A 14,351-nucleotide genomic window follows, 5' to 3' on the forward strand; every position below is an offset into this window, starting at 1 on the left:
AAAAGAAAACTTTATCCAATATAGATATTAATAATTACATATAGCATTTCATAGAGATGGAGCTGGGAACCAATATATAATCCAAATCATCCACTTGACTTCAGCCCCGCCATGTTCCCGATCTTTGACCAGCGAAGCTCGGTAGAAAATTCCCTCGGTTAAGTTTTCGAAAGACCACAAATGCATCAAAAGGCTGAGCGGCTGAAATCCTTAAAACAGCCTTCTTTCTGATTCCAGAAGAACATTAATTTCTCTGGATACATGGCCAAAATTCAAAAACAAGATCAGAATATTTCTACTCGCTCCCTCGGGTGGGCTCGAACCACCAACCTCTCGATTTCGGATATAGTCCTAACAGTCGAACGCGCTAGCCAATTGCGCCACGAGGGACTGTAACACAAGCGGTGCTTGCTCAGGTCATGTTCAGCGCCGCGGTTTAGGGAATAATATCCCCAGCAAAAAATTGGGCGATCTTTTGCCGACGAATTCCCGCTAAGTCGGCGATATTTTATTAAGTCCGATCTCCTCTGTGGACTGCTCGCTTTTGTTGGCAGCGCCTGCTTGTCAACTAAAAGTTCAGTTGAAATGACAAATCAATTTTTTTCCCCATTAAAGCAGAAGACATGAATTTGAAAGGGGCGACTGAAGATTGCGATTGCAAGAAAAAAAAAAACGAGCTTGACCTAGCCAAGCAAGACGTCTCCATAATCACTTGCGTTACAAGTAGAACAACATCACAGCCATGAGTACTTGCATTGCATCAATTGTTTTTAACTGTTTTTGTACACGCACAACGTGTTATACAAAATCATCATCATCACCCTTTCCCAATTCAATGCCCGTAGCCCCTTCTCCCATTCCCATTCAACCTCTTCCCATTAATCCTCAGGTCATAGACACTCATTTTCCTCGGCACCTCGTCCGTCAACGCGCGCCACATATCCATGATACCCGCCCGCCGAGCTGGTAACATGCTGTACTGCAAGCTATAGAGATTCTTACGGTGAATTGGTGGCACAAACTTGCCTGTTGCGAGGCAAAGGAGGACGCGGGGTGAGAGATAGTGTTTGCGGATGCGGTGGCCGAGCTGGAAGTATTGTTGGAACATCGCGCGGAAGGTTAGGGGGACAGACTATGACTGAATCAGCAGTGAGTATTATTAGGATGTAAGGGGAAAGACGAACTTTGAGGTATATGTGTGAGGTTGGTGGTGTTCTGAGGGCGGTATCAACCAATTGTTGCGTGTCTCGAAGTTCAAAGCTAATGCCAGCTGTTGTGTATTAGCAGCTGATTAGGGCAAGGTCAGGGATGCATACCTGGCAATCTCTGAGAATCTTTTATTCTCAACATGAGCGCGAAGAGTGGAAAATGGTTCAGGCACGCTAGAAGCGTATCGAGGGAGGCTTTCAGAGATATGATCGCCATGCGTGCGCATGCAAAAGTGAGGTAAAATACAATCACTGTTGGCAGCAGGAAGAAGAGAAGCGTGAACAGGATTGTTCCCAGAAGAAGTTGGTCCAGATCGTAGTCGCAGGAGTCGATACGTTTTCGGAGTACATTGTGTTTCTTTCCGCGAAATAGCTGAAAGAGGGAGAGAAGTATGGTGTATTGCCAGTTGTAGATCCGGGCCGAGGCGAGATAGAAAGAGTAGATGTGGAGGGTCAGCACCGATAGAAGATCTGAAAAGAGTGCAATTGGCATGCTTGCTCCTGCAAAGCTGGAGAATCCAATGAACCAGATAGCGTGGGGCAGTAAGGGGTTCAGTGCTTCAACGCAGCCTGTAGGGTCAGAAACAGTTTATAGGAAAAGGGGCTGCACATACTGCTCCAATGATCTATAACCCATAAGAAGAGGTCACCGAGAAATGCTGCCAACTCGTTGTTCAGCTTCAGACCCGCCGGATAGTCCTGGAGTCTTTAGTAAAGGGCGAGATTGAGTGAGAGGCAAACCTTACCATTAGCCACGCCAGCGTTGTTTGAAGCGCTTCAATGGAGTAGTCTTTGAGAATTCCACCTATGAGTTCCGCAATCCAGTCTTTGTTATCTATAAGGAAAGACCCCATGGCAATACCTATGATAACCTGGTAAGACAAGGAGGAGTTAGTCATTGTTGATTGAAGAGAAGGAAACAGATACAGACATCATTTGCAACGAGCCTACAGAAGTTAGTATCGCACTACACAGAGCTTGAATTTATCTGACCAAAGTGTATTATAGAACCTTATGTATTCTGGATGGCTATGTGTCACACTCTCCCAGTCATCCTTTCTCTTCTTCAATGTCAGATACTGCATAGGCCACTAAATAAGGGAAAGTTAGCAGCTGCCCCCTTTCCTGTTCTTATTTGCTGAAGGAGCAAAGTCTGTTGCAAAAAAAGAGGGTTGCGGCATTCTCAAGAGAAATTTTGAGAATATCTTGAGCTTGTTGCCCCAAAGTACTAGGTAAAGGCTTGTTGCCTGGTCTGGGGATTTAAGCGAGCTTTCGATTTCCCTCAGATTGACAGCAAATTTATAAGCACGACCAGCAGACAGGGGAGCAGAGAGATGGGCAACGACCCGGAAGACACTGGACTGATAACTTACGTAGCAAGCTTGCAACAACCGAATTTCAACTTGCTGAGCAGTGGCAGATACATCCTTCAGGGCAGCATAACCCGGCTTAGCCCTCCACTCCAGCATGACAAGAATTGCCTCCGCGGCCACCCGATGACATACAAGTCCAATGACAAAAGCTCGCCGTAGAATAGGGTAGAGGTAGAGGGTAATTATTTGCCAGATCGCCATCACTACAAAGTTTCTCATTGTTGTAGCTGACTCGACTACACGTTCTGACACGCTCAGACTCCGGCGAGTGCGTCTGCCAACAAGTGAAATGTTCTTCTGTAGTAACGAGTGAAGTTCGGACGAGCAGTTGATTTGGTTGACGATTCTTGGCAGAGCAAGCTCCTTTTGCGAGGCTGGATGCTTGGTGATAGTATGAAGCTTCAACTTATCGACTAAGTTCGTCATTTTTCTCCTATTCTTCAACTCTTCTTGCTCTTCTTGTGCATCCACTGTGCCGGGCTCAAGGATCAACTCGGCCTTGTCCCCCAATGCCAAAGAGATAGGGTTCAGCGATATGTACTGCATCCGGTGCGGCTGCGGCCGCTCAAACATGATGATCTGTATTGTGGATGCTCTGGCGCATGATATCCTGGGAGCTTTGGCGTTGGAGCCCGTGGCCGCATGCATCTGGAGAGTCTCAACCTCGGCGTCTGGAGTATTCGCGAGCCCCAGAACATGCATCGAAGATTGTCCGGAGAGCTCATAAATTCGTTCCATGGGATGCGCTGCATTTCGGAATAATGTGCCAGCCTTCAGAGCGTTTTCCACGTTCCGCGCCTGGATGAGGTCAGTCGATCCTCCTTGACAGCTTTCCCACGACTTACATCGACATCCTCTAGTATCGCTACAACAAAGACGTCCAGCCCAGAGTTCCTCCAGCCGACGATTACCCCTGGCGCATCAGACTTGGGTATATCCAGGGGCCAAAATATCCTCATGAGCCCGTCATGCTCGGGCATGACAGCTTCTTTGCCAGAAAGGTCGTCAGAATGATCCTCGACGACGCAGTTGTTCCCTCGCAGATATCCCCGCACTCCCAGACCGTGGGTGCTAGAATTGCATCAGCCAGCCATATCCATTGCGCCGAGAGTATGCGGGCACCCACGAGCTCGGTTTCCCTTAAGGCCAGTCTTTCCACCGGGATTATAAAGAGGAAGAAAAAGAGGGAGAGGATCGCGAACCCTTTCGCTGTGCGCGCCTGTTCAATGTCAGACTTTGAGATAGATTACTTGTCGAGCATACATGGCCTTACGACAACTCCGTGATCCCAAGCAAAAATCGCGAGCTCATAAAGTCGCGTAACCAGATCCCACCTTGCAGTGATATAGCCGGCTACGAAGATCGCAAGTGTGAGGACGGAGAAGGGGTGCATGAATCGCCGTTCGTTGCTTCAGCATCGCCGTTTTTTGTAGGTTCAATAGGTAGTTGTCTGGATGGAGCTGCCGATAGAAGGAACGATCGACTTGCGCGGAGTGTAAAGCTTTTGCATTCGTCGCTTGACTGGATTTCGAAAAGTAAGGAGAGTGTGATGGTGAGGGTGACAGCGAGCTGATGAGGCCCTCGGCATACGTCGTCTGAAAGTCTCACAGAGCACCAAGTGCTACAGAAGAGGCTGATTCTACAGTGACCAACCCAACACCATTAAACCCATACTTTGGCAAGGATTATAGAGATTAATGCAGATCACGTGGAGTAGAACCTACTCCGTGTATTTTCCAGTGCAGCACAAGGTATCTACGGAATAGGTATATTATTTACTATGAGCTGACCCCAGAGCTCCTCAAGATAGAAAATGGATGAATAATAACCTTCTTGAGAGCGTAAACGGAGAAGACGGGGTAAAGTAAGAACAAGCTCTAGATCTTTTGGACGTGTATCTTGTTTGTTGCAAGCTCATTCCAATGGCATGCAACAAGTACCTCGGAGAAGAGTCTCGCGGATATATGCTCCACACCAGACGCCGTCCCAATGCCGCTACCAATACTGTACATCATCAAATAGACCATATTCATGTTCTGTAGTTTCTTACAAACAATGAGTAGCCACTCCGAATCACATAGAGGCATTCCACTCACATTTGCGCCTCATGTGGAGAGCATCGTTCTCCTTGTGGTCCTCCCGAGCTTCTTCCAGCATCTTGTCAATACCACGTTCCTTCAGGGCCACCTATCCCAAGTTAGACTCTTCCATCATTGACTGGCTGGCTGAAAGTTGGGTGACTGACTGTCAAGCACTTTTTATAGTCCTTGAACAGAGGTTCACACTCGTCTGTTGTGGCTTGCCCCCTTAGATATTCTGGTCCGGTGAGTGAAGCTCTAGCTCATCCATCCATAGGGGAGAGTAACCAACTTTCGCTATACCATTTCAGGAAACAGGAATCGTAACGTCTATGATGATGTTAACCTATGAAGAAGAGGGAGGTGAGGAGGTCCTATTTACTCCTTCGCATCATTACATTCCGGAGCCAAAGAGGCAGACATTTTTTTCTTGGAATGATGTCTGGAGGTTGATGAGATGGGAAGCAGGGGAAGCCATAAATAAACGAGGCGGCCACCACTCGGTACACGAGGCTGAAGCCGCTAGCTAGCTCCCCCCATCGGTGTTTTCAAAGGCCGATCCGATGTTCAGATCTTTTTTTCTTCCAAGTAACTGTGCACTCTCTCGTCCCGCATTCCTTTGGCAACACTCTGAAATTCTGGACAATGGAGCAGACCCAGGAGTTCAAGTCCTTGCAGGACCAAGTCCAAGCTGCTCTGATCTCCACGACGCGAACTACGGGTCAGATATCCGCAGAAGATTTGGGGTTCCATCGGACCTTCAACCCAGAAGTCGGCACTGCTCTTGACGAACAAAGCGAACGCGTACTTGCTCTGGCCAGCGCGTTGCTCAAATCGGCAACTTCGATATCAGATCTACAGGCGCCGAGGTTGGAGGACGCGGATGATGTGGAGACAAATTGGCGCAATGTGGTGGACGTTGTTGATTCCTTGCTAGAGAAGTCCGACACCTGCCTCGACGAATATACTGGGGTGATCAAGCGCAAGGATTCCACCAATGCTGAGCCATCTACCCAGGTGAGGCAGCTTATAGCCCCAGTGCTATTTCCAAAAGCTCACCGTTTGCAGATACCATCAAGGTTTAAGAAACAAGGGCAAGGAAATGCTTACAGAAATCAAAATCTGCTCAAGCCCCAACTCGGCTTCAACGTCAAACCAGATAACAACGACGACTCGCCCTGGAAGCCTATCCTCTCCGCGAAGCCACATGCCATCACCCCCTTTGAAAAGAGTCTTAATACCTTCACAAACGAATTTGGACAGTTACAGTATGAATGTTCCTTTCTCCCTATCACCGGCGTCGCTGCCCTGGAGCCTGCCTGCTACGCCTGCGCGCTTGAGTTAGAACTAAATATTTTTATACGGGGGCCTGGTGAGGTGTTCAAAAGAGCAGAAACACGGCCATATTCGTCGAATCAGACAATACTGACGCTCTCGCAGGTATTGCCATCCTTACGAGCATGAGATCCTACACCTGACATATCCACAATCCATATACCAAAAAGCAGACCCCATTCCCTACCTACCCTTCGAGACAACCTCTGCGACTTTCGTTGATACCGAAGAGGGTGTGCGAGAGATGCTCGAGGAGCTCAAGGAAGCCTCTGAAATAGCAATTGATCTTGAGCACCATGACCAGAGATCATACGTGGGCCTGGTTTCTTTGATGCAAATTAGCACTCGGGAAAAGGATTGGATCGTGGATACACTGAAACCTTGGAGACAGAACTTACAAGTACTCAATGAAGTCTTTGCTGACCCAAAGATCATCAAAGTCTTCCATGGAGCTTTCATGGACATTGTATGGCTTCAACGGGATCTTGGTCTCTATGTAGTTGGACTGTTCGATACGCACCATGCGAGCAGAGCTTTGGGCTATTCTGGGGCGAGTCTGGCATTCCTACTCAAAAAATTCATTGATTTTGACGCCGACAAGCAATACCAAATGGCCGACTGGAGGATCCGGTGAGAGAACAAGAAAATACCCCACATGTTTGTGATGTTCGCTAACTCTGTAGACCACTGCCAGCTGAGATGTTCTTCTACGCCAGAGCTGATACGCACTTCCTTCTGTACATATTCGATATGGTCCGCAACGAGCTAATTGATAGGTCAAATTCAGAAGTACCAGACGAGAACAGACTAGAGATCACGCTTCAAAAATGCAAGGAAACTTCTCTTCTTCGCTTTGAGCGCCAAGTCTACAACACAGACAGTGGAAAGGGTCCTGGAGGATGGTTCTCGCAACTCAACAAGACGCCATCTCTACTCAGCAATGAGCAATTTGCCGTCTTCAGAGCGGTGCATGGGTGGCGGGACAAAATTGCTCGAATTGACGACGATAGTCCGACATTTGTGCTGCCTCAACACGCAGTCTTGACCCTGGCGAAGCTGATGCCGATGGACATGGTTGGTGTCCTGGGACTTATCAAATCAGGCTCACACAGCGTAAAGTCTCGTGCAGCTGAGCTACTCGATGTCATCAAGTCGGCCAAAGCCCAAGGGAAAAACGGTCCAAGCATGATAGACATTCTCCGATCCGACAAATCATCCTCCACCCAATCTGCAATCCCTGAATTCAAAGTTTCGGCTGCGATTGCAAAACAGGCCCCACAGACTTTGGTCGCAGTAATGGACGAAAGCGAACTTCGCAGTTCGAACTCGACCTTCTGGGGTGGTGCGTTTGGAAGCAGCATGTGGGATACCCCAGATTCGCCTCGCAAGAAGGCTGGCAAGAACGAAAATCTGCGTCTCGCTGTCCCTCTGCCACCATTGTCTTCCGAGATCTTTGGTACGCCCCAAGGCTTTGCCGAGCAAGCTGAAGTTGCGCAAGAGACGCCTCTTCCTGACAGCCCACCACCCCCTCCCCCTCAAGTTGAAGAAGCATTCGTCCTGAAGCGGGGTGCGAAGCGGAAGAGCGAGGCCATGTCAGATGTCGAGCAGGAAGGCGATGGCGAATTCGATATATCTCTAGATATCGAAGATGAAGACAGAAAATCTTTAAAGGCCCGACGCAGAGCCGAAAAGAAAGCACGCAAAGCAGCCAAGAAGAAGGCAGCAGAGGCAGCCGAGGCAGTCGAGGATAATGTAGAGGAATACGATGAAGAGCCCTTTGATTACAGTAAAGCCGATTCAGTGCTGCATGGTAAGAAGGGCGTGGACAAGGGCGGTAAGAAGAGTAAGCAGAAGCCGATGGATCCTTACGTAAAGAGTATGGATGCGCCGAAGGGGATGAGGAGGTTGCAGACTGAGAGGGCGGGCAAGAGCCATACATTCAAGAACTGAAAAAGTGGGAGCGGAGGGATATGCCATTATGAGATACGCGAGGTGATCTGTGATGAGACTAAATACTTTGAAAGCCAAGGTGGAATTATGATTGTTGTCGCCATGCTTTTTTGTATATCCAAATATTAGCGATTAGTCCTCGGCCCTCCCAAGGCCGACGCCCAATGCAGCGGAGGCTTGTTGATGAATTTGAATTCCAGATGCTGCTGCTACCAGCCATGGAGAAATCTAAGTTCGTCCAGAATCCGCTGCTGATCGAAGTGACACGTACACACGCACGCATAACTTTCTCTTGTGAGGGTGCCTTTTCCACCGTTGCGTATGAACACGATCTCGCATCTCGAACTGGGTGAGAACCACACGGTCAGCTGGGGCTTCGTCTGATGCAGTCTCGTACAGCGTGCACCTTCTTTCTCCAGCTCACTAGGGCGGGTGTAAGAGAGAAAAGCTTGATCTAGACTCGCTTAATCCCGAAGGTAAAAAAATAGGATCGAGGGGGTTCCAGATCACGGTGATGGACGAGTTTGGTTGCATTCAGTTCTGTTCTTCCTCTATTCTATCCAGCTATGCATTCTCCCAGTCTGGAGCCATCCAACTACTGCTATCAACCAATGCATATTATATCTGTGATGCCTTCCCCCATCGCCCCAAATGCAAGAGCGGAAGAGCGTTGTCCAACTCTCCCTTGACCGATTTCATATCTCATGTCTCGTCATCTCATAAAGCACCGAACTCCCCTCTATCAACTCAGGTCCATCTCCTCCCCCTCGCCACCAGCCGCCTTCTCCTGCTTCGGCTCCTGCATCCTAGCACTCGTCCCAACATCCCTCAACAACCAATTCATCAGCCCCCACACAGCCTCCATCGCCTCCACCCTGTCCACCCCCAAATAAAGATCCCACCACCTACTCCTCCACACCACCACCCGCTCCCACTCCTCCCTCTCCTCACCACCCAGCACATCCATCAACGCCTCCGGCACCCTCGCACGCACAACACAGACGTGGTGGTTCAACGCGCTGATCAGAAATATGTCATCGTACCCCGTCCCTTGCACCTTCCCAATAGCCTCATACCTCACATTGCGGTCCCACATTGCGGACGGCGGGTTCATCTTACGGTACGTTTGGTACATCGCCATCAAATTGCCATCCTTTCCCTTCTTCAAGCGTTTGCCTGCCGTAGGAGTCCGGTCCGCAATACCGCCTATTTGTCGCTTAACCTCATTCGCCATCTTCACTCCGGCATTCTCCTCCACACCTCTTGAGATCTCGACAGGCGATTTTTCGGGCACCCCAGAAGCGGCGAGGGTGAGGGCGTCTTCTTCTGCTTTATCGCCTTCTTTGCCGATAGGGCCGCCTGGGCCACCGCCCCAACGGGGAGTGCTGGTCCACCACTTACCCTCCCCGAACCGCTTTTCTGTCTTGCCGGATCGGGCGCGTTGTTGAGCTGTTATGAGGATGGCGACGATTTCACGAGTCAGATCGAGGGTTTCGTCCAGAGGAGTGGCGAAGGTGTGGGTTGCGCGTGCGGAGACGGCAGCTACTGGTCCTTCAACTATGCCACAGCGAGCAACGGAGCTCTCACCCGGTAGGCGGTAGATGAAGTGCGCGGAAGAAACCATAGTCGTGGGCGGTCGTGTTGCGTGTGGTGGTGCTCGCGGGGAGGGTGTGAGGAGGAGGCGCGGTTCTGTGCGGGATGGGGAGACATTGCAGCCGAAGTCCCAGGCGACGAGTCTGACGAAGGCTGTGATCAGATGTTGGCGGCAGTCTGGAGGGAGCTGAGCACCATTGCCTACTGCAACGTGGGTTCGCATGTGGATTGGGATGGTAGACTTGTCTTTTTCCTCGGCGTCTGTCGAAAATGGTTCGGCTTCGGGTGGGAGGGATGTGTCGGGCCAGTAGCCGGATAGAAATTCTAGGTGCTTGTAGAACTCATACGCATTTCCTAGGCGTGCATTCGTCTCCCCTTTTGGTGCTGGCATCCGTCTGATACTCCTGAAAGCTGCGGTGTTGTCTATAAGCAACTCCTTTCGACGTTCTCTATAAGTCTGGGCGCCTGGTGACCGACCGCCGTTGCTGAGGCACTTTTGCGTTGCCCAGTTGGCATCTGATAATTCGCATGCTGGTATTGCATTCCACTGCTCGAATGGTGGGAGGTAACTGGCATCCGGGGTGAGGTCTTGTGGTGAGGCATCTGGGATCACGTGGATCCCGACGGCCTCAAAGACGGAGGGCTTGATGTCGGCTGGCCTATGGATCTTCTGTAGGAGTTCGACGAGAGGTGTATCTGACTGTGTCTGAAAGACCTTCTCTTCCGATTGGGGTGTGAATTGGGGGAACTTGACTGGCGTGCGAGGTGGAATTACCCTTGGTGCATTTGGTGCCGGGCCTGTTTTTATGTGAGAACTGCTCTACATTGGACTTGAGAATTACCCCCTCGCCCCACCCCCCAAAAAGAGGAGAATTGCCAAGTACTTCTCGATATCCAAATAACTGTGCTTGAATATGGGGGAGGATGGTTTGGAAGCTGTCAAAACCACCACCGACCTGGCGGAAGGAACTCCGAACGAACACCAGAATTGGGGCACAGCCAATGCTGAAGATAGCTTGATCTGGCCTATGCTCATATAAAGATCCAGGAATGACATTGACCGTAGAGGCAAGACACGCACATTGATTGCCATAATTCGAGTCTTGCGATCTTGGCTGGCGTTGCGATACGAAGCAAGATAGAAAGAGAGATATGCAGCTCTCAGTAGATAGGAGGAGACCTGCTTACCTAGTCCTATGTTTCCCAGCACGGAGAACATGGTTGCGTCCTGGAACTGCTGCTGTTGTTGAATTTGTCGTGGTTGAATTTGTTGTTGCTGTTCTTGCTGTTGTTGTTGTTGTTGTTATCGTTGTTGTTGTTGTTGTTGTTGTTGTTGTTGTCGTTGTTGTTGTAACAAGGTAGTTGTTGTAGCTGTTAAAAGCGCGGGTACCGCGACGGGAGCTACAGATAATGTATATACCTAAGGTACATACATATACATGTATATATTGTTACACACACATGTATACATATGTAGGTAGCTAATTGCCGTCAACTCCTGCAATGTTCTCCTCTCCTCCCCGCGTCGTACGGAGGATAACGGTGTAAGGCGCAGGAAGGATTGATTTGGTCGGATCGGATCTGGTGAGACAGTACGGCGTTGAGTTGTCGTTGTACCGGTACTCCGTCTGTACCCTCTGGATGATCGATCGATCACCTCGGTCTCAGGTCTCGGGTGCATCTAGAGGGAAGACCACGACTCGGCTCATGCACCATCCCACCATCGGGAGTCTCAACACCTCCGTGCTGTCGGTAGCTATTTATAAACACAGATATTCCAAAAAGAAATTTGTCAACATGCACGTAGTATGATAAGATGTATTATACATCAAATTTACGTAAACATGAATTTCACCATGTGGAAATCCGGTTGGTATCGCATGATCTCGAAGCAGGATATCCCCCTTTGTTTATACATACCGGTATATCAATACCGGTACATGGCAGTTCGGTATATCAGTACACATATATCAATACATATATCAGTGACGTCAAGCGCTCAATTGTAGTTTCAGGTCAGAAAGTCTGATCCAAGTCTAAGTTCATCCGTTCTGCGTGTATGACTCGTGACCCGGAGACAGACTGACAGACAGACTGACTGACAGACAGACTGAATTGGTTTCTCTTTGCAATCCTCCTCCTTACCCATCAATCAAATAAACAAACAAAAAATCAATCAATCAATCAATCCATCAACCAATCAACCAATCCCCCAAAGATATCCGAGAATGCACAAGTATCCCAGTGCAGCATGCCAGCCAGGTCAGCTGATCTTGAACATATCGGGCTGGAAGCGCACGGACTTAAGACTTTCTTCCTTTCTCTCGACCCCTGAGAAGTGCTCGAGCTCGTCTCAACTCAACTCAACTCAGCTCAACAAGACCCCTATTCCCCGTCTCGCATCCCTTTCGTTGTCCCCCAACTTACCCTTCGTCCACTTCGCGGAAGACATCGTGGAGGTCAACGTCAATATGAACAAACATCATGGCTGGGCTGGCGGTTTGATCTGATGGCCTGGGAGCCTCTTGGGTCGCATACCTACCTCCACCATTCTCTTTCGTCTCCGGATTGTGCAGCTGCAGCAGCAGCAGCGGCAGCACATTCTCGACCTTCCGTACCGCGACTGGCCTTGCGTTTGTTCCATTTTCCGTCATGGCGACCAACCCCAACCTGCCGGCAGGATTTTTCATAACGACCATCGAAGGGAAGAGGTGTACAGCGGTGCCGCGGGCTCTCACGAGCTTGCCGGGTGGCGGGCCAAACAAGGCGGCGGCACAACCGCCGGCTACAAATGCAATGCCGGTATCAACGCCTCCTCCTTCAGCTCCGGTACCCGTTGTTGCGACTGGTGTAGCGCCGGCGCAACCCAGTAGAGCAGCTGCGACATATCCGGCAGCGGTGGCAGCGGCTCCAGCTATTCCTATACCGAGTGTTCCGGCGCTGGTAGTAGCAGCCGCCGTCACACCGAGCACGTTTACTACGATCTTGACTACGACACCGACTTCGAGCTCTCACCACAACCTTCCACCTTTTGTAGCGCTTATTGCCTCTTCATTGGGAAACAAGAAGCTTCCCCCGAGTACTCCAGTGGCCGTTGCCCACAGTGAAGTGACAGCATCACCAACCAGCCATACGGGAGATGGCTACAGGGTGGATTTCGCGGCCCCATCTCACCCAAATTCATCACCTAACGTCAAATCGACACCATCAGCCGGGCCCAGGGAGTCATCAGAAGCCTTGAGCATGTCTTCCGACTCAAACCGTTCCATCGGACCCATCATTGGAGGCGTAGTAGGGGCTCTGTGGATGATTGCTCTGATAACATTCTTGTTTTGGTTTCTCAGAAAGGGGAAGGAACGACGAGAGTCGCTTCTCACTCCTTTAAACATTTGCCGACGAAGTCCTTTCTACGACGAGGAGGGAGCGTCTCCAGTACCGACAGGACGAGTGAGTAAGTGGAGGACTGAAATAGGCTACCGAACCGACCGAGCACGGAACGTTAGTTCAGACCTCGTAGGAAACCTCTCGGCATTTGGTGCATCTCTGAGATCCAAGGTCTCAAGAGATAAAAGCGATGCTCCAAACGTCAACCTCAACAGAGGAAATTCCCAGTTCATAGATGGGCCCATCCCGCAGTGTAGTACGATCAATTCAGCCCTATCAGCTACCGCAGCACACGCCATAGTCAAAAAGAAAGTCACAGATGGGTGGGAGCGTTTGCGCAACGGCGGCCTCTTTTTCTGGCGCAAGAAAGTTGAGCCAGCGGACCCCTTTGCTATAGCACGCAGCGAGAAGCATGCTCGCGGCAGCAACAGCTCCCCCGACTTCAACCGATTCCCAGGCATAGACCACAGCGGGCTTCAACGACAAGCCGAACATCGACGAGTCTCCTTAACACATCAGAGCCCCACCCTACCTCAGCTAGGGCATCTAGGACCGAAGCCCAAAGCAAGCGAAGCACCGTTCGTCGGTCCCAGACCAACAGCTTCACGGCACTCTCCCACAGGCTCCGCGAAATTCAAGCTCTTCCCAGACCCCATGCCCAAGCCTACCAATCTGTATTCTGATCCCCCCCCTAAAACTCCTCTAAAAGCTGCCATCCCAAATTTAAACACGTACATGTCCGACGTAGTACGCTCGCGCGACCAATCCATCGACGCAGTAACCCCAAGCTCGAACCACGCAACAGCAACTACACCCATGTACCACTCGCCCTCCACCATCAGCTCTCCTCCAGCAAGCAGAGACAGCTACCGCGACACCGTGTCCAAGAACTTTTCTGAAAACGTGCGAAAAGGGAAAGGAGGCCCCGACCCTTTCGATCTCGAGCGGGCCGAGCTGTGGAAACCGAAGGAACTCACATCTTCAAACCTCTACTCTTCCCCTCTAGGTACTTCGAAAGGCCCCCATGCGCACAACAACAACGAGATCACCAACAACGGATCCGCGTATGCCCAGTACCGGCAGTGGAAGCCAAGCGCTGCGCTCTCTAAATACAGCTCCGGCATGTTCGGCTGGGGTGACCCCGGACCGGGCATGGCACCTCGGAAGTTGAGCGATACTAGCAGCCTGGGGGCGAACGCCGGTAGCCAAGGGGGCAGCCTCGACTATGGGAACGGGAGTGATTCATTATACGCCAGTCTGGAACAGCAGTTGAAAGGTGCTGGTGTGACGAGGGGTCTTTCAAGTGCGAGTAAGGCGAGTAGTAGGGGGGGCTGGGGAAGGTGAGGTGAAGGAAGGGCCCCGGGCTGGGACTCATGGACTAATTGACTGACTACCTTCGACATTTACCAGTGGGGTAGATACGCAGTAAC

General features: G+C 50.5%; 5 protein-coding genes across 5 annotated transcripts; 2 read left to right on the top strand and 3 right to left on the bottom strand.

Annotated features, from left to right (window-relative positions):
* Nucleotides 1-832: 832 nt before the first annotated feature.
* Nucleotides 833-3,974, bottom strand: L3040_003710 (uncharacterized protein; the record flags this gene model as incomplete). The annotated part of the gene is made up of 12 exons (XM_066156513.1): nt 833-1,132; nt 1,185-1,270; nt 1,317-1,778; nt 1,823-1,907; nt 1,955-2,080; nt 2,140-2,155; nt 2,202-2,299; nt 2,582-3,379; nt 3,427-3,569; nt 3,637-3,652; nt 3,708-3,800; nt 3,855-3,974. The coding sequence occupies 12 exons, from the start codon at nt 3,972-3,974 to the stop codon at nt 833-835; spliced, it is 2,343 nt and encodes a 780-aa protein (XP_066012095.1).
* A 484-nt stretch (nt 3,975-4,458) lies between these two features.
* Nucleotides 4,459-5,082, bottom strand: L3040_003711 (uncharacterized protein; the record flags this gene model as incomplete). The annotated part of the gene is made up of 6 exons (XM_066156514.1): nt 4,459-4,626; nt 4,678-4,685; nt 4,750-4,768; nt 4,827-4,897; nt 4,952-4,989; nt 5,042-5,082. The coding sequence occupies 6 exons, from the start codon at nt 5,080-5,082 to the stop codon at nt 4,459-4,461; spliced, it is 345 nt and encodes a 114-aa protein (XP_066012096.1).
* A 222-nt stretch (nt 5,083-5,304) lies between these two features.
* Nucleotides 5,305-7,944, top strand: L3040_003712 (uncharacterized protein; the record flags this gene model as incomplete). Its single annotated transcript, XM_066156515.1, has 4 exons — nt 5,305-5,676; nt 5,728-5,927; nt 6,100-6,624; nt 6,678-7,944. The coding sequence occupies 4 exons, from the start codon at nt 5,305-5,307 to the stop codon at nt 7,942-7,944; spliced, it is 2,364 nt and encodes a 787-aa protein (XP_066012097.1).
* Nucleotides 7,945-8,686: 742 nt separating this feature from the next.
* L3040_003713 (uncharacterized protein) lies at nt 8,687-10,756 on the bottom strand (the record flags this gene model as incomplete). Its single annotated transcript, XM_007294674.1, has 2 exons — nt 8,687-10,335; nt 10,726-10,756. The coding sequence occupies 2 exons, from the start codon at nt 10,754-10,756 to the stop codon at nt 8,687-8,689; spliced, it is 1,680 nt and encodes a 559-aa protein (XP_007294736.1).
* Nucleotides 10,757-12,189: 1,433 nt separating this feature from the next.
* On the top strand, nt 12,190-14,265 carry L3040_003714 (uncharacterized protein; the record flags this gene model as incomplete). Its single annotated transcript, XM_007294673.1, has 1 exon — nt 12,190-14,265. One exon carries the CDS (start codon nt 12,190-12,192, stop codon nt 14,263-14,265), a length of 2,076 nt encoding a protein of 691 aa, XP_007294735.1.
* Nucleotides 14,266-14,351: the final 86 nt, after the last annotated feature.

This window comes from Drepanopeziza brunnea (assembly GCF_022702325.1).
Source record: "Drepanopeziza brunnea f. sp. 'multigermtubi' strain 214-2 chromosome Unknown ctg5, whole genome shotgun sequence".
NCBI lineage: Eukaryota > Fungi > Ascomycota > Leotiomycetes > Helotiales > Drepanopezizaceae > Drepanopeziza > Drepanopeziza brunnea.